Source organism: Alosa pseudoharengus, unplaced genomic scaffold (genome assembly GCF_046254945.1).
Source record: "Alosa pseudoharengus isolate Yale_2024_CS ecotype anadromous, Long Island Sound unplaced genomic scaffold, YU_APseudo_1.1 YU_APseudo_1.1_scf_2, whole genome shotgun sequence".
Classification (NCBI taxonomy): domain Eukaryota; kingdom Metazoa; phylum Chordata; class Actinopteri; order Clupeiformes; family Clupeidae; genus Alosa; species Alosa pseudoharengus.
The window spans coordinates 54,908,349-54,934,599 of record NW_027468663.1 but is presented as its reverse complement, the minus strand read 5'-3'; the positions used below and the strand labels follow the sequence as shown (position 1 = coordinate 54,934,599).

The window sequence follows — 26,251 nt, the reverse complement described above, 5'->3', positions numbered from 1 at the left end:
AGGAGTTGTCATTTTTCCTTACTAAGAGTAGGTCTGAGAGGCTTTGTGAATAACTTAATAAGAGAAACTCCTAGCTAAAATCTTTTATTGCTATTTAGGAGTACTCCTAGTGGTAAGATAAAAGGCTTTGTGAATATGGCCCCTGGTGCCTAACCCAATGCATAGCCCATTTACACAAAATAATGGTCGAATATTACTGATGATCATTATAATTTAAGAACATGCAGTGCGCGTAGGGCACCAAAAATATCTTGCTCGTAAAAAATCATCATACAGCACATTGTGGCGGGTCTGTTATTTAACCTACTTACTGTAGGCTGCGCAAACCCCAGACCTTTATTTTGAGCAAGCCTGCATTTGAGGCAGGCCTTCTGTTGAAGAATTTTATATAAAGCCTAAGCTAACAGTAATCCTCCTGCCCCCGCTACCACAGCTGTGGATAGTTTGGCATGCTCACGCCTTATGTCTCTTCTTGCAAACTTGACTAGGCCTATAGCGTAACCATTTACGTCTTCATAAAATAACAACTTGCCAGATATGCCTCCATAGCTTTGGGCTTCATTCAGCATTTTGTTCTTCCACTGGAAATGACTCTTCTACATTTGCTGCCTGCTGCATCCTTTCTGTTTTTATTGTTTAGAAAACGTTTGACATCTTGAGTTAATGCATTAAACATTGTTTGCTGGTAACCCGCCACAAATAGCCTACAGATTCTTGCGTGCGTACATTCTCTATTCTCTCCAAAATGTGCCCGTTCTATAGGCTGCAAATTAAACAGGTAGTTCCAGAGAGACTAGAATTAGCGTTTGCTATTGACAACGTTGTGATAAGTAGGCTATAACACTAACTTTGCAAAGTTAACTTGAATGCATCAATTTTTAATAAAGTTGTGTAGGCTACTCCATGCTAGTCTGCATGAACAGTTCTTGCACAAGACATGGTTTTGATTTGCGTAGGGGAGGTGCGGGCTGTTATACCTTGTAAACACAAAATAGGGGTAATAAGTGGCAAGTCCATGACTCTTTGAAGTTGCAATGCACAGGATAGGATTTGCGTACTTGTAATGAGGATTTTGTGTTGGCGTAAGTGTTTACTTGTACTTGTCTCTCCCCACGCATTTTTTCCATACACAGGTGTGTGAATGTCTTTTGCACCAACTGCGCTGCAACGATTGTAGCAAAAGTGTTGCGTGCATGACTCTTGGAAATTGTGATGCGCAGGATAGGATTGTGTACCTGCAACAAGGATTTGTGAACTCGTAGCCCCTATTTTGTGTTTACAAGGTATAAAACAAATATGTACGACCTCAAATTTACTGTTACAGATTTGTGACTTTAGTGTGCGCATGCAAAATCTGCAGTTAAATGTGCTCGCCACTTTTGCACCAATTATATCTTCATAAGTTTGACACCACATATCTCAGTCACAGTGAGAGTTCAGAAAGCGTTTTGCACCAAATATACATCCATAATATTACCTGTGATAGGTGTCAAGAAAGGGAAGAGGTCCTGCCAGTAAGTCCTCTTGATCCGGGGGCTCGCAGTCAGCCATTTTTCATCTCCTCACAACTTGTCAGATGAGATTAGAAGTTCCTGTGACATAATAAATAAGCGAAAACCATTCATTGTCAACATTTTAACTAAATGTAACATTTCATTATACAATTCTAAATTGCTTCTCTTTTTTGTAAATGAGTCTTCATACAGATTCATTTAAGAAATGAAGATACTGCATCAAGATACTGCTTCAATCTGTAGTGTATTCCATTACTGAGCTATATTTGCTTTGTCTTTATTAATTTATGTATTCATCTCCTGACCTTTGCAGAAGGCCTACTAGAGTACGCATTCTCACCAGCGAAGACCTGTCACTCATTATCGCAGGGGAGGGTTTTGCCATCATTCCCACAACCTACATTATGTGTGAGTAATCACAATAATAATTCAAATAAGGTTCCAGCAGCTTTGGTAGCCTACCTTACCTTACATATGTGTGCAGGGGTGTCCTTCCACCTTCTGACTCAAGAGTAGTGGTGTGGTGCCTTTATATACACAACCAAGTATCATATACTTCCTGGGGAATTCATACTAGTGTCATGGCATGAGGAGGTGTGGTTTTGATGTTGACAGAGGAGGATTAACTGTAAGGATCTGTACAACATTATCTATAATCAATATAAAGGACAGGATTGAAGTCAGAAGTTTTTCTTACTGTGTACTGAATGTTTGTGTAAATGTAAATTCATCTAGGTTCTCATTTCCCAGGTTTTCATTTCTTAGAGCCCTTGCCTGCACATAGCAAGTCTGACTAAGTCATGTTGCACCTTTAAAGCAACACCAAAGAGTTTTTTGTACCTTAAAATAATGTTTCCAAAATTGTTTCCGTGGTTCATCAACTCGTAACAGGGTGAACGGCACTTCTGCAGCTTCGCGGCCCTCTATCGGCTATAACCGCACTATGTAAGTTAGCCAGATCGGGTAGCGGATCTGTAGTTCGATGGAATGAGACATAAGAAACTACAAATTTGACTTGCATGATGTCGCATACATCGTAATTTCATAAAATCATGCAACATATTCTACCTTGTCTATGGACATCGTTATTTGCAAAGCCGTTGCTGGATAAACAAATAGCGTGCGTGCGACAGAGGAAAAGTTCTTTGGTGTTGCTTTAACACTGACTACCCTTAATTATTTATGAGCAATTAAAATAAAACACCTCTGCCTCACTCAGCCCTCGGCCTTCAGCAACATGGAAATTGGTTAAAAACAAGAGTTAATAAGACCCGCTGTCTAAGGACATTGAATAATGTTATGTTAAAGTTAAGACCCTCATATTTAGGAAACCATTTGATTATTAGCAATAGAAACATAATATCTGAAAAACAATCACTGAGTACTTCCTTGTCGGAAAATGCTGTCTGCCATTTTGATAAGAACGTTTGTGTGCTCAGTTGTATGCACAATTTAGAAAATGATGTGCTTGTTTTACTACATAGTGCTCTTGTTTTACTAAATTGGGGTTTCAATTTATTAGATTGTGCGCTCAGTAAACCCAGTTTACTAAATCATACAGACATTTTTATAAATTGTGCGCTCATTTTACAAACATAAGAGCACAATTCAGTAAAACATGTCCATGATTTAGTCACTTGTGCTCACAAATTAGTAAAATGAGCACACAATTTAGTGTATATAGTGCATAATATATTGCAATGACCCCTCCAGGGTTCCGTAGCATGTCATGGTACATAATCTAATAGATTCTTCAGCTACATGAAACTCTTACATGTGTAAACTTCAGATTACATTTCATCCCACAGATTCCATTACAGTACTATTTTGTGTTTTGTGTTTTAAGCCCTCAACATTGTCTTCCAGGCAGCGCTGCATGGACGGCACTAGAGTTAGGCAAGGGTTAGGGTTAGGTGCCTTGAAGTCGACGGTGGCAGCGCTGCCTTGAAGTCGACGGTGGGGGCTTAAAACACCATGGAGCGTACTATTTCACGTGTCATAGATGGGGACATTATTAGTCACTATCAACATTGTTCATGCTGTTGTGTTTTTAGCATTAAGCAGGAGAGCTCCAAACCTCTACCTGTGTGTTTCTTTTTCTAATGTGTGTTTATTTTTTGTGTTTTGTTTTTTTAATGGATTTTAACAGTTGTCAATAGTTGTCTATGTAACCTTGTCCATGAACCGTGTGTGTTGCTTGTATGTATACCCCCTTTGCTCAAGTATACTGCTAATGAGGAAATAGAATTAAGACGAGGACTGTGGAATGTAGAAGGGGATGCTACAAGGAAGGGAATTCAAACATACCCGAATACTCAAGTTCAAGTAACCACACTAACAGCAGGAAGACTGAAGTCACACACACATGTGCACAAGCGCACACACACACACAGGCATGCACACAAACACAAGTCTTCATATTATCTCCCTTACATTACTACATTTCATGTGTAATAGATGATGGACATTATTAGTGACTATACTTATGTTATCAACATCTTAAAAAAAAAAACTCTGACTAAACCTATATGACCGCCGCTTATAATCCTTTCAGCAAAGTTGTGACACTAATTGGGTTTTTTAAAAGGCAGACATCTACACTGCATTTTGACCATTTTTTTTTTATTTTACTTGGTTTGAAATCTGACACTATAAAATTTGCATTGAACAAGATGCCAGTGCAGCTTTGCTGTTTGTCTCTGCATCTGGGCCCACCCCTGACATTTTGAAAATATAAGATTGTTCTCCTATAGGTCAAATCTCTTTACGAACAAGACCACTGGAATCTGGAAACAACACTTTCATGGGGCTTAGTCTTTCCTTGTTCAGATCCAACATTGAAAAAGTCTCTAAATATACCATCTTAGCATCTGGCTAGATGAGAAATGTAATCACCATATACCTAACCTTGTTAAGAAACTGCATCAAAAATGGTTTCTGCTACAGAAACAAAACTATCTTCAGGTTCCTCATATTCATTCTGAGCTATCTGTAGTATACGGAATGACTTAGTTATGGGATAAGTATGGTTATGGTTATTGATATGGTTATGTGATTTAGCAGATACTTGTCCAAGTACCCACAAAGGGCCCAATAACCCAATGATTGAAGATCCTGCAAAATCAATTTATATTCCTTGGTTTAGACAGGATGTTATAGTAGGGCAATTTTAAAAAATAAGGTTACTCATGTATGCGCATGGTTTGGGCATTGACAGGCCATTTGTTATTGACATTATTACGCACTGTACTTATGCAAAAAGTATGTTGTGTTCGGGTGGGTGGTTACTTGTGTGTGTGTGTGTGTGTGTGTGGGGGGGGGGGGGTACTTGTTTTGTGTGCATGTGTGTGTGTGTGACTTCAGTCTTCTTGCTGTTGGTGTGACTGACAGGTATGTTTGAATTCCCTTCCTTGTAGCATCCCCTTCTACATTCCACAGCCCTCGTCTTAATTCTATTTCCTCATTAGCAGTATACTTGAGCAAAGGGGGCATAAATACAAGCAACACACAAGGTACATGGACAAGGTTACATAGACAACTATTGACAACAGTTAAAATACATTAAAAACAAAACAACATTAGAAAAATAAACACACAGGTACCAGAGTTAACAAAGTTAAAACCAGAGGTGAGTAATGGGAAGGGAAGTGGAGGGGAAGTGCTGTACAACAGCATGAAAGATGTTGATAGCATAAGTATAGTGCGTAATGATGTCAATTAACAACATGTTGATAGCATAAGTATAGTGCGTAATAATGTCAATTAACAACATGTTGATAGCATAAGTATAGTGCGTAATAATGTCAATTAACAAAATGTTGATAGCATAAGTATAGTGCATAATAATGTCAATAACAAATGGCCTGTCAATGCCCAAACCATGCACATATATGAGTAACCTTATTTTACCAAAATTGCCCTCATTACTATAACATCCTGTCTAAGGAATATAAATTGATTTTGCAGGATTTCTTCGATCATTGGGTTATTGGGCCCTTTGTGGGTACTTGGACAAGTATCTGCTAAATCACATAACCATATCAATAACCATAACCATACTTATCCCATAACTAAGTTGTTCCATACATACCACAGATAGCTCAGAAGGAATATGAGGAACCTGAAGATCTGTAGCAGAAACCATTTTTTGATGCAGTTTCTTAACAAAGTTAGGCTAGCTATATGGTGATTATATTTCTCATCAGCCAGATGCCAAGATGTTATATTCAGATACTTTTTTAATGTTGGAACCATTTACAGTGGTTACTTGCACACCATTAACCTCAATGTTCCTAGCAATACATAGCATACGATTCATTTTTAGCATTCAGCACTAATTTACCATTCACGAGAACTTCTTCAAGAACATGAAATGAAAGATGCCGATTCTCAATGGCAAGTTGGACTTGACTACCATTCAAATAAGAGACAATACCATTAATAAAGATTCTGGATTTGAAGTAGATTTCATTATTGCACACAAGTCAGCAACAACGTCTTTGTTCCTGACACCCTCATGATGAGGTACGAGGGAAAAGGAACTAGGTGTGAGGTCTGGTGGACATACCTGAGGGACAGGTGTAGGGTGAGGAGGGTAAAAACAATGCCGTGTTCCAAATTCCAAATCTTCTGATCTGAACAAGGAAAGACTAAGCCCCATGAAAGTGTTGTTTCCAGATTCCAGTGGTCTTGTTTGTTAAGAGAAGATTTGACCTATAGGAGAACAATCTTATATTTTCAAAATGTCAGGGGTGGGCCCAGATGCAGAGACAAACAGGAAAGCTGCACTGGCATCTTGTTCAATGCAAATTTTATAGTGTCAGATTTTAAACGAGGTAAAAAAAAATGTCAAAATGCAGTGTATGCCTGCCTTTTAAAAACTCAATTAGTGTCACAACTTTGCTGAAAGGATTATTAATTGTTTTTTGATAGGCTACTCTCAACTAAGTAAGGTCTTGAGTATCAATCTTAGCAAGAACAACCAAACAAATGCCCCGACTTGGCAACATGTTTTTCTTGGCTCTGTATCCAAGTTCCTTGTTCAAATAGCTTCAAGCAATTCAATTGAACTGTTAAATGGAACTTCCTACACATAATACTCAAATAATTACATTGTAACAGCTCCCTCAATAATACTTGTATTGCCTTTAGAGAAAGTGACTTACTTCAATTACATTACAAGGGCTTACATTGTCCCCGGAGCAACTTGGGGATAAGTGCCTTGCTCAAGGGCACAACAATATAGACTAGCTCAGCTCCTTGGGGATAAGTGCCTTGCTCAAGGGCACAACAATATAGACTAGCTCAGCTCCTTGGGGATAAGTGCCTTGCTCAAGGGCACAACAATATAGACTAGCTCAGCTCCTTGACCACTGTGCTCACACTTCCCCATATTGTTAGATGCTAAGAGTACAACAGCATGAAAGTATAGTTACTAATAATGTCCCCATCTATGACAATGAAATGAAAATGCAATGGAGAAAATATGAAGACAAGGCTTATGCATGTCAGAGTTTCATGTAGCTGAAAAATGTATTAGATTTTATACCATATCATTGAAATTAGCCTATAATTACTGTAATTTCCTGTCTGTTAACCAAGGAATTATAAATTGATCATACATTTAGTAAATTTTGGTAAAATAAGGTTACTCATGTAGGTGCATGGTTTGGGCATTGACAGGGCATTTGTTATTGACATTATTACGCACTACTTATGCTATGTTGTTAATTGACATTATTACGCACTATACTTATGCTATCAACATGTTGTTAATTTACATTATTACGCACTATACTTATGCTATCAACATGTTGTTAATTGACCTTATTATGCACTATACTTATCCTTTCAACATCTTTCATGCTGTATAGTACTTTCCTAGCACTTCCCTTCCATTACTCACCTCTAGTTTTAACTTCTTTGTACCTGTGTGTTTATTTTTCTAATGTGTGTTTTGTTTTTAATGTATTTTAACAGTTGTCAATAGCTGTCTATGTAACCTTGTCCATGTACCGTGTGTGTTGCTTGTATATTTATACCCCCTTTGCTCAAGTATACTGCTAATGAGGAAATAGAATTAAGACGAGGGCTGTGGAATGTAGAAGGGGATGCTACAAGGAAGGGAATTCAAACATACCTGAATACTCAAGTTCAAGTAACCACACCAACAGCAGGAAGACTGAAGTCACACACACACACACACAAGAACCCCAACCACCCACCTGAACACAACATGCTTCTTGCTGCGCAACCTCATATTCAACCCATTCAATCATTGGGTGTATACTGCTAATGAGGAAATATAATTAAGACCAGGACTGTGGAATGTAGAAGGGGATGCTACAAACATAGGGTACCTGACATGGTTGCCAACTTTCAGATATGAAAATAAGGAAGGGGGGGGGGGGGGGGGTCATCATTTTACAAAAATGTGGGCCGGTTTACTAAATTGTGTCAAATGAATGCACTAAAATGAGTGCACTATTTACTAAAAATTAGATCATAATTGTGTAAAACAAGTGCACAATTTAGTCAAATTAGCGCACATTCTCATGATATACAAAAATTCTTCCAAGGATGCCTTCTCCAGGGCTCCGTATTGAACTAATGTAGTCTGGTTGGTAGCCTACTAGTACTCATTTCTATCTGTTTTCTATTTAATTCATTGAACTCACTGTTCCTTGGGAAGACAGAGTGGAAGAGGCCAATGAGCTGAAGAGAGCAAAATACACTGAAATAGCAGAGGAGGCAGCCAAGCGAGGTTGCACGACTAAGGCCTATTGAAATTGGCGCACAAGGGTTTGTGGCCAGATCTGCTATTGGCTTGCTGTCTGAATTGGGCATTTGTGGACAAAGTCTAAGGCAGGTGGTTATTAACATGTCCTTGGCAGCAGAACGAGCAAGTGAATGGTTGTGGGTAAGGAGAAGTTACACTTCTTGGGGCGCAAAGGCTCATTTGTTTTATGTTTGTGACGAACCGTGCTTAGGTCGATGGTGGTTGGTTAGGGTTTGTAGGGTTATGGTTCAGTCCACATCAACGGGACGGACCAACCTAGACCATGCCTAGGCTGGTAAAGAGTATGCTGGGTATTGGATATTTCATTGTGGTAATATGGTGGCAGCATAGAGGGGAGTGTCTTCAGGACGCTGGTTTCACTGTCAAGCCTTCATTTGGTGTTGTGGGCCTAACTTAACGAATCATCAGTGAATGAGGGTGCCCACTTGATAACCCCAATGACACGCTGCATACTGTATGCTGCTGTTAGATGGGCCATTGTCTTGTGTTTGTGACCATTGGTTGGCAGATTGGTGGTTAGCGTGCTTTTTTAAGTTAATTTGGGCAGGGACTTCTGAATGTTAAGTTTGTGTAGCTTATTTCGGAAATGACATTAAACCCAACAGTAGGCCTAAATGAACTATTCCATAGCCTAGGCTAGCAACACAAACATGGCATTGTGTTGGCGTTACGGACGTGACGAGTTGCGTGGAATTGCCCTTTACCAAAGATGAGTTATGGAATTCGTTGAGATGGCCCCTTGAGACCAACATCCAAAAAACTTCCTAGGTCATCCCAGGTCTTACGGTTCTCGAGATATTCACAGAACACTGTCCGCATTACCCTCCTTTTGGGGGGAACGGGGGGGGGGGCGGGTGGGCAACGGATGAAAACCAAAATCAATGGATCCGTCATCCTTGTGAGGCTGCCTGCCCACCAACTCTCATGCAGCCTGGTCTCTCAGTGTCCCGGGAATCGTTGACACAAAATTACTGAAGAAAAAAAAATCCTGAAGAAAAAATCTCTAAAAAGACTGAAACCTATATGAACGCTACGCTAAGTGCGCTAGCTAACAGTTATCACGGCATGAACTGATTGAATGGCAATGGAGATTCATTCATCAGTGTTCAATAAACACCCGTATTATGAACCTACCCCAAACTGAGTGTTGTGGGTTGTGAGCAAAGGCCTGACTTGGACTGATCAGAGGCAAGAGTCTGCGAATAGCCATCAAAGCCCTGTCAGAAGCAGCAGATAGAGGCAGCCAGTGGCTGTGGACGAAAATGCCAGGCCCCTGCTGGGCACCCAACCGTTACAAAATTTGTATGTAGGCAAGAAACCCCTTCCTGATTCCCATTACATAATTAAAGATAAGACTGCATTTACACGCAACATGTAATATTTTATTCAGTTTTTTGAAGACCAAACCTTGAAACCTTAAGTGCCGCATGTCTCAGATACAGAGGGTTCTATAAAAATGGGTCATTTTGCATAACATACATAACACACTTCAAATTCAACTCATAAATACAAAAAATTCTGTACAATTACAAAAATAATACTTTATACAAAACTAAATTTCACACATGAAATTCAAACAAAATCACCCCAAAACTGAAAACCCATTTACCAAACACCCCCAATTCTGACATGCACGTGTATACATGCAAACACACACACACACACACAGAAATACATGTACACGTACATGCACCCCTCCACACACATTTGTACACATACGCACACACTCACACACATGCCCATACACACACACACACACGCCCATACACACACAAACACGCACACACACATACACACGCCCATATACACACACACACACACACGCAGGCACAAACACACGCACGCGCGCACACAGGTACACACACACACACACACACACACACAGTTACACTCACGCATGCACACACACACACACACGCACTCACACTTTTCAAGTTTGATAGGACAGGACAATTTCCTGGATCACTATTCTGATCCAGTGGAAGACGTAAACCCTGAACTGAACGCTTGAGGTTTTGGTGGTCTTAGTGAGGACGGGCTAAAAGTACTGATCTGGATCCACTGACCCATATACACACTCCATACTGGCCATTCACATTCACTGGACACAGTGTTTTACAATCCATCATTGATCACATACGGACAACAATAAGACTCTTGTGAGTGACTTTTCCAATTTGAGGAAGATCAAGAAATCCCAAAAACAGTTAAAAACTTAAATGTCTGTCAGGAGAGGTTCTTAGCAACCTCATGAGCAGTGTTCAATTCTCAATGGGATAAAGGCCTCCGAGCTTTAAAACATTTCCTCTAAATAAAAAATGAAAAAAAAAAAAAAATCCTCAAGTTTATGGTGGCTTCTATGCCAATGCCAGAAAAAGGTAACTCAATACTGGAGACTCCTACAATGTCTGCTGGTAGCAAACAAAACATGCCAACAAGCTTAACGTGGAAATCTAGCTGCCAGTTTCATAAAGCTGACCGCTGCCGGATGTCTGCGCTGGTCGGACTACACATTATTATACAAGAGCCAGTAGCTCTGGGCTCAGCCTGGCAAGGCCACCAGCATACAGTCACTGCAGCCTGGTCTGGACCCACAAAGGATCCGGGTTCCTCCCGTTAGAACCTCCTCTTAGAACACCTGGTGCCAGGTTCCCCAGAACAGAACATGGGGGTTCCATTTCAGATCACCGGAGACCTTCCCTGGCTGAAACGTGACATCACATTAGCTGTGCACGTCGCAAAAACAAGCACTTTGTTTGGTGATCTCACAGAGTGTAAAGCTTCACTAACTTTTAAATAAAAAAGCCTCTGCTGCCACCTGCTGGTAGAGAGTTGTACAGACGCCTAGCTTTGGAGAGACTCGAGACATTTCCTGAGACTGTGAACCCCTTCCTCTCTCCTTCACACAAATGCCCACCAGCTCTACTCACTTCAGCACACTCTCCATAGGTCAGCCTGCAGGGGCTGAAATGTGACCGAAGTAAAATACAAATGTACAAATTAGAAAGAAAAAAATACAAAACTCTAAAAAATCAATTTACAATTTCTTAAAATCTTTACAAACTAAAAAAAATAATTGCAAAACATAACTCTAAACACAAAATCCAATCCATTAATCAATATCCAATAAAATTAACATCCACTATCTCTAGTTACTTATGGCTAAAAGCAAGAAATCATGGCTTCATTGTATAGCAGTGCTCCTCCCCTTGCTGACCAGTGGAGGGCGCTCTTCTCACACCCTCTCTCTCTGCCCACTCCCTCCACGCCGGCCTCAGCTCCTGAGCAGGTCTCCCAAGTCGTACGTGTCAAAGAAGTCCGTGACGCCGTCGCCCTCGTCCAGCCCCCACAGGTAGTCGTCGTGGTCGAGCGGGGGCGAGAGGCTGACGAACGGGACCGAGGGGTCGGGGACGAAGGTGGCGCAGGGGAGCTGGTCCTCGGTCATCTGCAGCAGGCACGGCGGCAGGCCCAGGATGCCCTCCACGTCCAGCAGGGACGAGCCAACGCTGCTGCTGCTGCTGCTGGGGGCTGCACCGGGGGTCTGGGGCTTGGGGAGGTCTGGGGTCGAGAGAGAGAGAGAGAGAGAGAGAGAGAGAGAGAGAGAGAGATGAGAGTGGGAGTGAGAGAGAGAGAGGAGAGGGAGAGAGAGGGAGTGAGAGAGAGAGAGATGAGAAAGAGAGCGGAGAGAGAGAGAGAGTGAGAGAGAGGGAGTGAGAGAGAGAAAGGGAGAGAGAGAGAGAGAGAGAGGAGGGAGATGAGAAAGGGGTTTAGAGAACAGAACACATCATAGCAGTATATGGTACAGAGTGTGGTCCAGCATGCATGTCTACATGTCTGCATGAGGATGAAGAGGATGGCAGGCCATCAGTACTGACACTGGTGCATTAAGGTTTGTCATGTGACATATTACTGCCACTGGTGCATTAAGGTTTGTCATGTGACATATTACTGACACTGGTGCATTAAGGTTTGTCATGTGACATATTACTGCTACTGGTGCATTAAGGTTTGTCATGTGACATATTACTGCCACTGGTGCATTAAGGTTTGTCATGTGACATATTACTGCCACTGGTGCATTAAGGTTTGTCATGTGACATATTACTGCCACTGGTGTATTAAGGTTTGTCATGTGACATATTACTGCCACTGGTGCATTAAGGTTTGTCATGTGACATATTACTGCCACTGGTGCATTAAGGTTTGTCATGTGACATATTACTGCCACTGGTGCATTAAGGTTTGTCATGTGACATATTACTGACACTGGTGCATTAAGGTTTGTCATGTGACATATTACTGCCACTGGTGTATTAAGGTTTGTCATGTGACATATTACTGCCACTGGTGTATTAAGGTTTGTCATGTGACATATTACTGCCACTGGTGTATTAAGGTTTGTCATGTGACATATTACTGCCACTGGTGCATTAAGGTTTGTCATGTGACATATTACTGACACTGGTGTATTAAGGTTTGTCATGTGAACCTAATTGACATATTAGGTTCTAGAACGCTCTGTTTACCGCCACTTGGTAGGCAAGGGACGCGTTGTACCTATTGAACGTCATTGTCTGCAACTGCCTCTCAGTAGGCTACATCTCTGTATTTCAGCAATGTCAACATATCAGGCATCAATAAAGGTGATGATGAAACGTTATCCCATTGTTCAATATTTAATAGTCTGTCACAGGAACGTTATTTCGCTAAAATTGCCCTGATTTGGGGTGTCGATCTGTACGGGAAACCCGGCAAAGATTAAAAAAAGCCTAAAGTTCACTTTGTTCTCTGTTCAAAACTTAACACGAAGACGATAGACTTTCTTAGAAACTTTGAAATTTGTTTTTAGAAACTTTGAAAGTTGACACAGAATTAAACAAGTTATGGTTTATTAATAATTTAACTTAACAGGGACAGGTGTTGGTAGGCAGTAGACTCAGTAGATGTTTAAACGTAGTAGGAGCTATAGTTATAGCCAGCGTCAGTCAGCATCATGTAACACTAATGGTGTTAAGGTCATGAACCTTGTAACATATTATAACAAAAAAACACTGATGGCTCAATCAAAGACGATCTGCATGGATATATAACCAACCAGAAAAACTCAGAATGTGATTGTGTGATGATTGTTAAAGCTCATTAATTGTATGAAACAATTAGCCATTGCAGCATCAGCTAGCTCACAACCGCCTTTAAAATATGCTATTATTTTGGTCATATGGATTTGATTAAACGGGTAAGGATAATTCACAAACTGCTTATTTCTTACATGACTGAAGCATTAGGTTCAACAGTGATGTTTGAGGTTGCTGTGTTAGGTTCAGTTGTGTGTGATCGCGACACAATTCATAGGATCAAATCAGTTTATTTTGCCATATACGGGAGTTAGCCTACTGACCTGAACAAGATGTTTAGCCTATGTTTTAACTTATTAGCATTTGTTGTGATCATATAGAAAATGACACCCAAGATAACTTGAAACAGAAGGATAGAAGAGAATATATTCTTGCCATGTTTAAATGTTGCACTTTTTTCCTTACTAGCCCATCTCTGGCAATTCATTTTTGGATGACTGTAGAGAGTTGTATGATGTGTATGTATTTAGTATACGTTTCCATAGATGTTAGGCTACACTATGGGCCATCTTGAGAATAAAATACTTCTCAGCTGCTAACCGTCCCCATCCTCCACAACCATGAGGATCTAATGGCAAACAATAACCGTCCCCATCCTCCACAACCATGAGGATCTAATGGCAAACAATAACCGTCCCCATCCTCCACAACCATGAGGATCTAATGGCAAACAATCTATCGTCGCCTTTTTGTTTCTTATTGTAAAACCAACTGTAAGGGCCTACACAAGTGGTCGGCATAACTCGGTCAATGTTTGATATTAAAAGGTCAATTTTGAAGCTATTTGTAACTATTGTAACTATGTGTAGCCTATGCAACCCGACTGTTGTAGGCTAGCCTACTCTGCCTTGCCTACCACTCTAGTTGTAAACAAACGGTGACGTGACATTATGGCGTAGGAGCAAAACCTTAATATATTCATTTCGTAGAGTACCACAGAACAGCAGTGCCGAGCACATAAGGCAGCAGGGCTGAATAAAGAGAGAACACACCCAAACCAAACCCACGCAGACTATATTTCTGTACGAAGAGGTCACCGATGTGACATGATGGCATATGGGACGTGCTCATGACACAATGAGAGTATAATTGTGCATGTGTGTCATACACCGGACGCCATCTGTCATATTTAAGGTCTAAACTCCTACGCAGTGTCTAAAATGGCTTTGGGAATGGAGTTTTACATTTAAGTACGTCTTCCTGGAGGTTTACAAGGGTGGTGCGTTGTCTTTGTCCAAACATAAGTGTGTCTAGACAACCAACAATGATGTCATTCTGCTGACATGTTAACACATGTAGGGTGTGATTATAGTATTTAACGACTAGAGTATTTAACGACTGCTTCTAATTCATACATTTGATTAGACTTGTACACATATGGTTGGCCAAGTAGACTGTAGACACATACACAAAACACCTACTAAAATACAGTATAGCCTACATGGACTGCACTATTAGGGGCAGTCGTGGCCCATTGGTTAGCACTCGGAGGGTTGCCGGTTCGAGCCCCGAACAGTGGGCCGCGGCTGAAGTGCCCTTGAGCAAGGCACCTAACCCCTCACTGCTCCCCGAGCGCCGCTGTTGTAGCAGGCAGCTCACTGCGCCGGGATTAGTGTGTGCTTCACCTCACTGTGTGTTCACTGTGTGCTGAGTGTGTTTCACTAATTCACGGATAGGGATAAATGCAGAGACCAAATTTCCCTCACGGGATCAAGAGTATACTATACTATACTACTATACTATACTTCCCTACTCTCAGGCACATATGCCCTAATGGTCGCACACTCCCATCTCAGCTGGGAGGCCAAGGCTGATACACCAGCACAGAGCATTGGGGAACATTACATTGCAGGGCTTAGAGCAGATCATTTTGTGCTTGAAGTTTTCAGAAATGTCAGACACTATTTCTAATTAGTTTTAAACATCCCTGTTCATGCCTGAATAAAATGCCCCTGCCTGAGATATTTTAAGTCCTGACCCTGTCACTACTCTTTTGGAAATGCTGTATTATTGTTAGTCTTTAAACACAAACACAAACATAAACATATCATGTTGTTGACAACAATATATCAGATATTGTTCCTGACCCTGTCACTCATTTGGACATGCATTATTACTGTTTATTAATGTTCATAAATGTTGTTGATAACAACACATTAGATGTGTACCTGCTCATTTGGACATGCATTATTACTGTTTATTAATGTTCATAAATGTTGTTGATAACAACACATTAGATGTGTACCTGCTCATTTGGACATGCATTGTTACTGTTTATTAATGTTTATAAATGTTGTTGATAACAACACATTAGATGTGTACCTGCTCATTTGGACATTCATTATTACTGTTTATTAATGTTCATAAATGTTGTTGATAACACATTAGATGTGTACTTGCTCATTTGGACATGCATTATTACTGTTTATTAATGTTTATAAATGTTGTTGATAACAACACATTAGATGTGTACCTGTGATTGGCTCCTGTTTGACGGGCATCTGAGAGGGCAGTGGCGTGGTGGTGCCCGTGGCGGTGCCCATGGCGGGCACGATGCCCTGCAGTGGCAGGTCCTTCCTGGGGGTGGCGCTCTTCACTGGGCTGGCGTCCTCCAGGAGCTCCTCTGGGCACAGGTACACCTCGATGGGCCCGTTCTTACTCTTCAGGTAGATCTGCAGAGAGCCCTGGTTCACCACAGAGGGAGGAGGAAAGGGGGGTCAGCGTTTACTTTGAACGCGTTCCAACAACGTAAACAACCGCGCCGCACCAGCCCAGAGCATAGTCTGCCTTCACAGCACACTAGGCTAGTAGTGTATTACAAGACTCTGTCACACCGACATCATGCACATGAGTAAGGAATCTGCCTTCACAGCACACTAGGCTAGTAGTGTATTACAAGACTTGGGCACACCGACATCATGCACATGAGTAAGGAGATACAGATGTGAACGCAGCCCATCTACAGATTCAGATTACAGATGTGAAACAGCCGTTTAACACAGATTAGTTAAAGCAAATATCGGAGGTTCCTAATTTAGGGAATTCTTAAGAAGGGGGAATTTTAAGATTCCTCCGGTCTGCGTCTGATTGTGTCAGTCTGGGAGTGCAATGGTAACATTACTGTCCAAAAAATTATTCACAAAGTCAGAAGCAGAATCTAAATACACAAAGTGGCATCCTGATACACCAGAAATGTGACATCCCTTTAGGCATCCTTATCCAGAGCAGACAGGGAAATGTTGCCGGAGAAATGAGCTACATGTGTCTACACACACATCTACTTCCTGTTCCAGGGATGCATTTCCTGCTGTACGCACCTCTGAGGGTTCTGGCAGGTCCAGTTTGGTTTCTGTCGGCGCTTTCACCGCAATGACCGTCTGGTCCCGCCAACTGCCGATGGATCGGATGTCCTGATAGGTCACGTAGCCTAACGTGTGATGGAGTTAAGGTGCAACTTTAACGTGCATGTGCATTACATACCTTAAGAGTTTGATAGCAATAGTGTTAGTACCAGGTTGTAACACTAAATTGAGCTCACACTCATAGCTGTTTCCTTCATTTTTAGACAATTCTTACATAAAGGAAAAGATGGGATGTTTAAATGAATATCTGCTAGTGGCTAGTGTCATGCCAGGTGGTGGCACCACCCTCCTACAGATACACTGAGTCCCTTCAAACAACATTTACTCATGTGTCAACTCAGAGGGCTAGAACAATGAACAGTGCAGAGCAGAACAATTTGGCTGTAATTATCTACATTATCCGTATGTGTGTGTGTGTGTGTGTGTGTGTGTGTGTGTGACAGTGCCCATTGCTAATAAAATCTAAACTTTGGTGTGATCAAATAAACTTTATTTGATCACCCCACCCTTAACAGACAGAGTCTAACCGTCTTGCCCGAGGAGAGTGACTCTAGAAAGGAAGCGTATGGATGGCACCCTTATCTTCCTTCTTCCTTCCTTCCTTTCCCCTGATCCCTCCCTCCCTCCATCTCTCTCACACATCCATGCACGCCTGTGCAGACGGCAACTCAGAGCAACATTACGTCTGGTAGTGCTATTTTTTAAGAAAGTGAGGGGAACCAGCGATGCTTCCCCCGCTACACCATGGCTCCATGTTTACTGAAGGGCTATTTCTAGCCGGATCTTTAAAACATCTCATCTTATAACACCTCAGTTCATGCCAATGGCCCAGTCATGAGTGAGGCCATGCCATGACCTCTAGCTGCCTGTCCAATTCACTATGCCGTTCTGTTGACCTTAAAATCATTATTGGTGGAGAACAAGAAATGCTAATTAGCAATTTGGCTAGCTTTTTCCAGTGGCAGCTGAGATGGTGCTAATGTGTGCAGGACCAATGTGTTGGCTGTTAGCAGTTAGCTGGTTAGCACGATGAGGGTGCTAGTGTGTACAGGACCAATGTACTGACTGTTAGCTGGTTAGCATGATGAGGGATATCTCTGGTGCTAGTTTGTGGAGGGTCAGTGTGTTGGCTGTTAGCAGTTAGCTGGTTAGCACAATGAGGGATATCTCTGGTGCTAGTGTGTGCAGGACCAATGTGTTGGCTGTTAGCAGTTAGCTGGTTAGAACAATGAGGGATATCTCTGGTGCTAGTGTGTGCAGGACCAATGTGTTGGCTGTTAGCTGGTTAGCACAATGAGGGATATCTCTGGTGCTAGTTTGTGGAGGGTCAGTGTGTTGGCAGTTAACTGGTTAGCACGATGAGGGATATCTCTGTTGTTAGTGTGTGCAGGGCCAATGTGTTAGCATGTTGGCTGTTAGCAGGTTAGCGCTCTGAAAGGATATCTCTGGTTGTCCTTGTCCTCGGTCAGCTCACGGAGCTGGTTGGTGCTGGACTGGATCAGCTCGTCCAGAATCTTCTCCTCCCGCTCGAGCGCGCTCAGTTCCCTCCGCAAGGAGCGCGTCTTCTCTCCGCCAGCAGAGCCCTCAAACACACCCCCAACCCTGGGAGAGAAAACACACACACACAAACACACACACACACACACAAACACACATACAGTTAGATAGAAACCATGGCAGGCTGGCTGAGCATTGTGATGCATGGTCCATACAAATGTCTGCAAGTGCCATTTCAAAAGTTCAAATGGTTCAGTTGTGTACCAATATTGTCATGACTGTAGTAAACTACCTAGTAAACTAAACTCTGAATTAAAGTTAAAGTTGACTGAGATTTAGCTGACGCTTTCTTCCAAAGCAACACTGACTAACACTTACAGCCACTGGATGTTGTTCTTGGACTTTTTGCGGATGAGCTGGACCCCCTCGAGAACGTTTGTGATGTCGTAGATCCGACGCTTCTGGACTTCCAGAACCTCAGTGGCCCAGTTGAGGTCCAGGACGCCATCGGCCGACTCGCTGAGGAGACCCACAAACTTCTTGGTGAGCAGGCCCAGGGACGTGTCGTACCGGGTCCGTTCTCCAGGGGACTTGGGTGCTGGTGACACACACACACACACACACACACACAGAAATACTTTTAATTTTAGTCTCAGTGTTGAAACAGGAAGCAGTAAAAAAAGAGAACAACAACAGGAATCATGTTTTCCTTTGTGATGTCAGCATGCTTCTGTGTGGTCGTGGTTGCCGTGGTGATACTCACTTTTAGGACTCGGGAGACGTGCAGCGGCCACGTTTCCTTTCCCCTTCGGGGTACGGAAGCCTGGAAGGTACAAAGGATCTTCGAGGTCCAGCTTCCGCTTGGCCTGCAAAAGTCAAAATAAGAACTGTGATTTGGGGCATTCTACTTCTGTCAGCTGGTTCCATTTTTATGTGTAAGGAGGAATGACTACAGGATGCCTTTGTGCGTCTGTCAAGCCTCCACCTGAACACATAATACATGGGCCTAGTGTGAAGCCTGCACCTGAACACATAATACATGGGCCTAGTGTGAAAAAATAATACATGGGCCTAGTGTGAAGCCTCCACCTGAACACATAATACATGGGCCTAGTGCGAAGCTTCTACTCTTCACCACAAACCTTTTACCACCCAGCTCTTGATCAAGCCAATAATCTCAAGTACTTGCCATTACAGCTTCCCCTGCACCACACACACTCACACACACACTCCTACTCAGTGTCTTAGCTTTTGAAAGCCTTTTGCTAGACCTACTGGCACACAAAGAAACAGGAAGTCCCCCCCCCCCCCCCCGGTTGGCTCGCTCCTGCATTCTAACCCCCCCCCCCCCCGTTGGCCCGCTCCAGCATTCTCCATTCCCGCCCCCTTGTCTTACCACTTGTTGCACCAGAGCCGACTCCATCTCCTGTGGTCACCTGACCATGACACTCACTCCACTCCCACCCCCCTCTTTAGAGTGCCAGAGTGAATAGTCTATTATACACACAAAAGGGCACACACACACACACACACACACACACCACCCCTCTCTAATAAGCCCAACAACAGCCAGGGCCGTAATCAGCCTCAATACTTCAGGCCTCTCACAGGGGTTTCACACACACACACACACACACACACACACACACACAGAGTGCTATAAATTAAATCCCTGGTAGAGTAGGAGTGGGAACATATTTATGGCTTATTGCATGTGCCTACTCCAGACAAGAAACAAAACCAGCACACACACACACACACACACACACACACGCACACACTGAAAAGTGTAGACTGCATGGGACTAGTAATCCAGCTGTAGGTCTTAAGTCAGGCAAGGCAGAACTGGGGCAATTAGTGCCCGCTGGGTATGGGCCTCTCACAGTACAGATCACACACACACACACACACACACACACAGAGCACCAGACAGGGAACCTCACTTCACCTCAGAAGGATTTAATTGGATTTACACACACACACACACTCCAGCACCCTGCTATTCACAGACAGACACACATATGACCCAGGCGAAAGCTCCTCTATCCACTGACACACACACACACAATCACTCACTCAATGCAAGTGACACAAACACTCCTACATGCACTTTCCAACACTGGAGTGGAGTGTGTGTGTGTGTGTGTGTGCGCGTGTGTGTGTGCGTGTGCGCGCATGGTGTGTGCATGCGTGTGTGTGTGTGTGTGTATGTGTGTGCGTGTGTGTGTGTGTGTGTATGTGTGTGTGTGCGCGTACACACGCACATACACACACACACACACACACACACACACACTCACACACGCAGGGGCATGCACTCTAGCGGACACACTCACACACACACACACCATGGACAGAAGTGTCCCTTCATTACTGACCTCCACGACCTCTGACCTCGGTGACACCTACTACACCTGTCCATGGCATCTGAGCTGACGCAGCAGGTGGGAGAGCGGCATGAGTGCCAGAGTGAAACTAGTCAAACAGCTCTCGCGTTCTGCTCTCTCTATCTCGCTTTCATACAGTCAGCGACACACACACACACACACACACACACACACATCTGGGAGGATGACATCCATGCCTTGTCACTCATGCATGAGTCCTAAACAACCCACACAGTCCAGCATGGTTGGCAAATGGCCTCACACACGGCAGAATGACGCATGATAAGGAACATTCAACTCCCAACTCTGAGTGCCTTACAGTAAAAGATCTGACTAGTGACACGGAACCTAACGGCTGCTTAAGGGACTAGTGACACGGAACTGGAGAACCTAACAGCTGCTTAAGGGACTAGTGACACGGAACTGGAGAGCCTAACGGCTGCTTAGGAGACTAGTACACAGTCCAAGCTAAAACTGGACAGACTAGTCATCTCCCGCCCACACATAGGCATAGCACTCCCTTCAGAGAGAGAAAGAGAGAGGGAGAGAGGGGGGAGAGAGAGAGAGAGAGAGAGAAAGAGAGAAGGGGGGTGTTTACAGTGATGTTTGGCAACTTGTATGTTCTGAGTTCTTACCCTGTAAGTAATGTTCTTATCCTGCAAGTAGTGACTACTTTACAAGAGATTATTACACGGCTCTTCAGAGTGCTGCAGAAAGTTCGGGCCTATGTTAAATCTATATAAATCACCGGCAAAGTATATAATCAACGGGTTGATTAACGTCTTTCATATCCCTCCGCAAGAATTCTGCTCTCTTATTGCAATGGAATTTCATTGAAAGGGAAAGTAAGCTAGTAAGACGTTGCCACGCAACACCTGAAACTGTCAAGTTCTATCTGTGTGGCAAACTATTTATTTTGTCAGCGGAAGACACGAAACGGTAGCAAAATCATTTTTAAAGATTCATTGTGTTAGGTTTCTTTTCTCGTTTTGGCAAGTAGCCGTGTAATAAGCGGGATAATGTATTGTCAGCCGGTAATTATCAGAAAATCAGTCCCTTTAGGTCGAAGCAAAACCCCTCCGCTGCGTGTCGGGGTTCTGTTCTCCCTGTCGGGACTTATTTTCTGATAATTACCGGCAGACAATACATTATCCCTTACCTACATGCTGGTGGCTAAGGAGCTGGGCTAGCATGCAATAGTCCACCGTTGTGCCCTTGAGCACGGCACTTAACCCCCGGGAACGCTGCTCTGGGGACAATGGAATCCCTTGTAATATAGTTGACATATGTAAGTCACTTGGACAACAGTGTCTGCTAAATGAGTACATGCACATGCTAATGAAACACTTGTGAAATGAACTGAATTCAGATTGAGTTGAATGCAGGGGGCTGGGCTGCTGTTAGAAGGTGCCAGATTCCACAGGAGAAGTGTGTGTTGGGTGTGTGTGTTGTTTTGGGTGTGGTGCCTTTGTTGTTGAGATGTAAAACTCTGCAAGTGCCTGCATGCGTGGAGGAGGCAGGGGCACCACAAAGGGGGTTGCAGGCAAGAGAAGTGAGGGCTATGGGGTGGGGCTATGGGGTGGGTTTATGGGTGGGGCTATGGGGTGGGTTTATGGGTGGGGCTGGGGGGTGGGTTTATGGGTGGGGCTGGGGGGTGGGTTTATGGGTGGGGCTATGGGGTGGGTTTATGGGTGGGCTGTGGGGGGGGTGTATGGCTGGGGCTGGAGGGGGGGATGGGGGGGTTCTGTGACTGCTGCGTAAATATCCTATAATGTGGGTCAATCGAACAGCCTCAGTGACCTGCGCCCTACTGAATGGGGGTTCACCGACCGGGGGAGGGGAGGGAGGTTGAGGGAGGTTAAGCTGGGATGACACCAGGCTGAGGTGGTGGTGGGGGGGGGGGGGTTATGGGGGGTGTATGTCTAGAGCAATGGGGCATGTCAACCACTGTGCATATTAGACACAAGCATCAGCTCACACTAGGCTGGGATAAAACTGTCCGGCTTCTCTTCAGCTGCATTTAACTTCCCTACACATGAGTGGCATGCTCATCGCTCATTCTAGCAGACATGTAATCTAGCTGTGACACACTTTTGAAAGCAATTTAAATCATTACTTATCTTTAAATGATTGCTTAAACAATCAAGGCAAACCCCATAAATCTCCTGCTCAAGTTAATGTTTGAAGTTCTTCCGTAGAGAAACTGAAAGGAGAGCAAAGCCTGGTGTCCCGTTTGGCGGCTCTCCAGACCACACGCACGTGAGAATTCCTCTCAGGTGGTGCCACAGTAAAGCACTGACCTTTGACTTCCTTGTTTTTTAAAAATTGCACACAGAGTCAACCGTAAAGCATTTCCGAGAAGAACTGTTGTAACATCGTCACCGAAGTGGGCCGACAGCGTCAGAGGCAACATTACCTTAGCCAGCATGGGGTAAAGGAGAGCGGGACGATCATGCTGACCAACATGAATTGAATGAGCTTGTGTTGAATGGTAAAGCAAGTGCTCGCCTATTCTGAGAGGAAGCACTTGGCTCCTCACACGTGCCTGTGGAAACCCTGTGTGCTGGACGGCAAGGGAACGGCTCTCCTCTCCTCTCACACCCTCTCCTCTCACACCCTCTTGCGAAATGCCGCACGGGGAAAGGGAAGTGGCGGGCGGGAGGCCGGGCTGGTCAGCACTGCCGCTGACTGCTGACGGAGGGACCTCGGCCGGCCTGCGGTTAGAATCTCCTCCAGAGTGACATCTCGTACATGCTCACTCGGTCAGTGGTGTCAAAATGGCTTCCTGATAAACTGGCACAGGTATACTCAGCCAGCTGACATTCAGATACTACGCTCTAGTCCAGATACTACTCGATGACCAGATACTACGCTCTAGACCAGATACTACTCGATGACCAGATACTACTCTTTAGACCAGATACTACTCGATGACCAGATACTACGCTCTAGACCAGATACTACTCGATGACCAGATACTACTCTTTAGACCAGATACTACTCGATGACCAGATACAAGATACTACTTTTGTAGACTAGATACTACTTTTCTAGACCATATATTTAGGATGTGTTATGCAGCTGAGGGACAACCACTGGTGACCTACAAATGGGATGACAGAAGAACCTAGCAGTAGTGCATCAGTGCAACAGGCATAATGTACAGTACATGTCCAATCCTCAAGCTAACCAGTCTTTCATCCATTCTTTCATTCAATTTTCTAATAGGGCATCATTCAAATGGTGGCTTTCCTGGTGCTGAACTCACAGTAGTCATAGCATTTGCATTCACATGGCTGGGTGAGGATGTGGCGGACACGCAGAGAGTGCTTATCTATCAACCAGCACATTGTGCGGAGCTAATTTAATCGGTCCAAATTGCTTTATCATCCTTCGCGCTGGGGCCGTCGCCCTCTCTCCTGTTTGGGGTTGCTGTGCACGGGAGCTCTGGCCCTCCGAAGCAGCTGCGACCGGGAGCCACGCCGGACAGGCGCAAACAAGTCTGGCAGGTTCAGCGGTGAGGCGAACAGACAGGTGACAGACCGAACGAGGGAAAACACGAGAGGGGGAGCATGCTATGGTGTTCAACAGCTGGTAGCAATCCACACACCTGATATCTAGAAATTGCGTAAAAACATCTAGGTTACCCAACTGTTGAACGCTATTGGGACCATAGACTAGTTTATGTTCAAATGGCAGGAAATTACATGTTATAGCAGAGGACTGCTTTATCCTGTTGCACCAAAGATAGCTGAGGGAGAGGAGACAAGACACCCCCACCCTGAACAAGACAAAACTGAACTATTAGCTATAGCGCCATGGAGCATAAAGGATATTGTTCGGGCCACACGCACTCTCCTCCCTCGAGCATAACTAGGCCCGAAGCACACAGTGATCATTCTCTCATTGACATCCATAATTAATTTGTTCTCTAAGTTATAGACCTGCTGTGTAACTTATGTCTGTGTAACAGATATGGATTATGGAGAAAGGGACACACATTATAGAACACTCACAAAAACAACGACTTCTTTTGCACCAGTTAATGTTCCTTATTCTCAAAACATGTCACTTTGGCTACATCTCAAACCATAATGTTGTAACATTAACAACAGAGTAATACCATAATAACAGCCTTTACCCCGGACATTAAGTTAGCCTTTCATTCAATCATCGGTCACTGATGACGACGCACATACCATTCGAGGAAATTACGGCTTCCAAAAGAATACCACTCAAATCGAGATAACGTTAGTCTTTAACAATGTTGGGGGTTCCCCGTGGTCTATGACTAAATACGAATTAAAGCCATAATGTTTGTCATAGCCTTACCGGGAGTCTGCCGGAGGATACTCTGACGGGTTTAGCTTGGGGGCCATGGGGGGTTGCGTACAAGCAGTTAGCTCTCTGTTCTGCAGCTGTCGTGTTGCAGATCTGGGTGAAATATCCCGCCGGCACAGAGTTCATCAATGGACTTGATATCCCCGAACCGAAAAAATCGGACTTAACTGCGGGCAAAACTTTCTTCTGCTGGCACTGAATGCCCACTGCCCCTCTGCCCGATGCAGGAGAGACTCCTTTGGGTATCCGTATCATCTTCAGTGCGAATGCGTTTGTACGTTCGTAAAATGTTAAATTAAAGGCTTTGATGACAGCAAATAAACTACGTTTAGTAGTGTTTTGCGCAAGATTTCAATTTTGCTATTAAGAAGTCAGTTAGCAAGCTAGCCAAGCTACTCTGGCAAACGTTACGTCAACGTTAATTGTAAACTAAGCTTAGTAGAGGTAATTGCAGTCGGTAGAATTGTTTTCCAACAAATTCAATGTGTGCAAACTGCATAGATTAAATATGCACTTAAAATACTTAGCTAATAATCATGTACAAATGCTTAAATAACACAAAGAGTGCTACTGCAAGCTAACGTTCTTTGTCCAAAGTGCAAATGCAAGTTTTCAATAACGTTATCGTTATATTTACGTTAGCCAAGTCAGTTCAATAAATAAAAGCAAATTTGCAATACTCCAGAGTTGTTCTGTAGAAATCCTCAAGCAAATCAACTGTGCCAAAAATATGTGTTTGTCCTTGGTAGATGAAAGACAGCTGTACAAGTCTCCGTCTCTCTTGTCCTTCTGTCGTCACTCCAACAATAAGGTTGGCTTTTGGCAGCAGAGTACTGAACTGCTTTTTTAGCGCCAAATTGCGTCCCGCGAAATTTGGATCTCCCGCGGTTTGAGCTACCATTTGATTGGTCCATGGCACGCTGTACGCGTTCCATTCTGCATAAATTAATATGTAACAGTGTGAGCGCTGGGCGAGGAAGCAACGATAACAAAGACAGGCAGCCTACATTCTGTCATTCAAACATTTCATTAAAGCGATTTCTTATTGCTTATCAATTCTACCATACTCATGATGAAGGAAAATGAATTCAAGCAGCAGAATTGAACAACGTATGAACAACTTAAATATTTGGTTCTTATAGGCTAATCTAAACCTATTTTGTTATAAGCGTGGGTGTTATTACATAAAAATAAAACATTAGCCTAAACAAAATGC

The 26,251-nt window shown here is 43.4% G+C and overlaps 1 protein-coding gene across 1 annotated transcript; it reads right to left on the bottom strand.

Annotated features, from left to right (window-relative positions):
* Window positions 1-10,962: 10,962 nt before the first annotated feature.
* e2f2 (E2F transcription factor 2) lies at window positions 10,963-25,621 on the bottom strand. Its single transcript, XM_076296088.1, has 7 exons — window positions 25,027-25,621; window positions 19,071-19,173; window positions 18,686-18,905; window positions 18,254-18,412; window positions 16,766-16,880; window positions 15,922-16,132; window positions 10,963-11,871 (listed from the first exon to the last, which is right to left on the bottom strand). The coding sequence occupies exons 1-7, from the start codon at window positions 25,288-25,290 to the stop codon at window positions 11,588-11,590; spliced, it is 1,356 nt and encodes a 451-aa protein (XP_076152203.1). The 5' UTR covers window positions 25,291-25,621; the 3' UTR covers window positions 10,963-11,587.
* Between the last annotated feature and the right edge of the window lie 630 nt (window positions 25,622-26,251).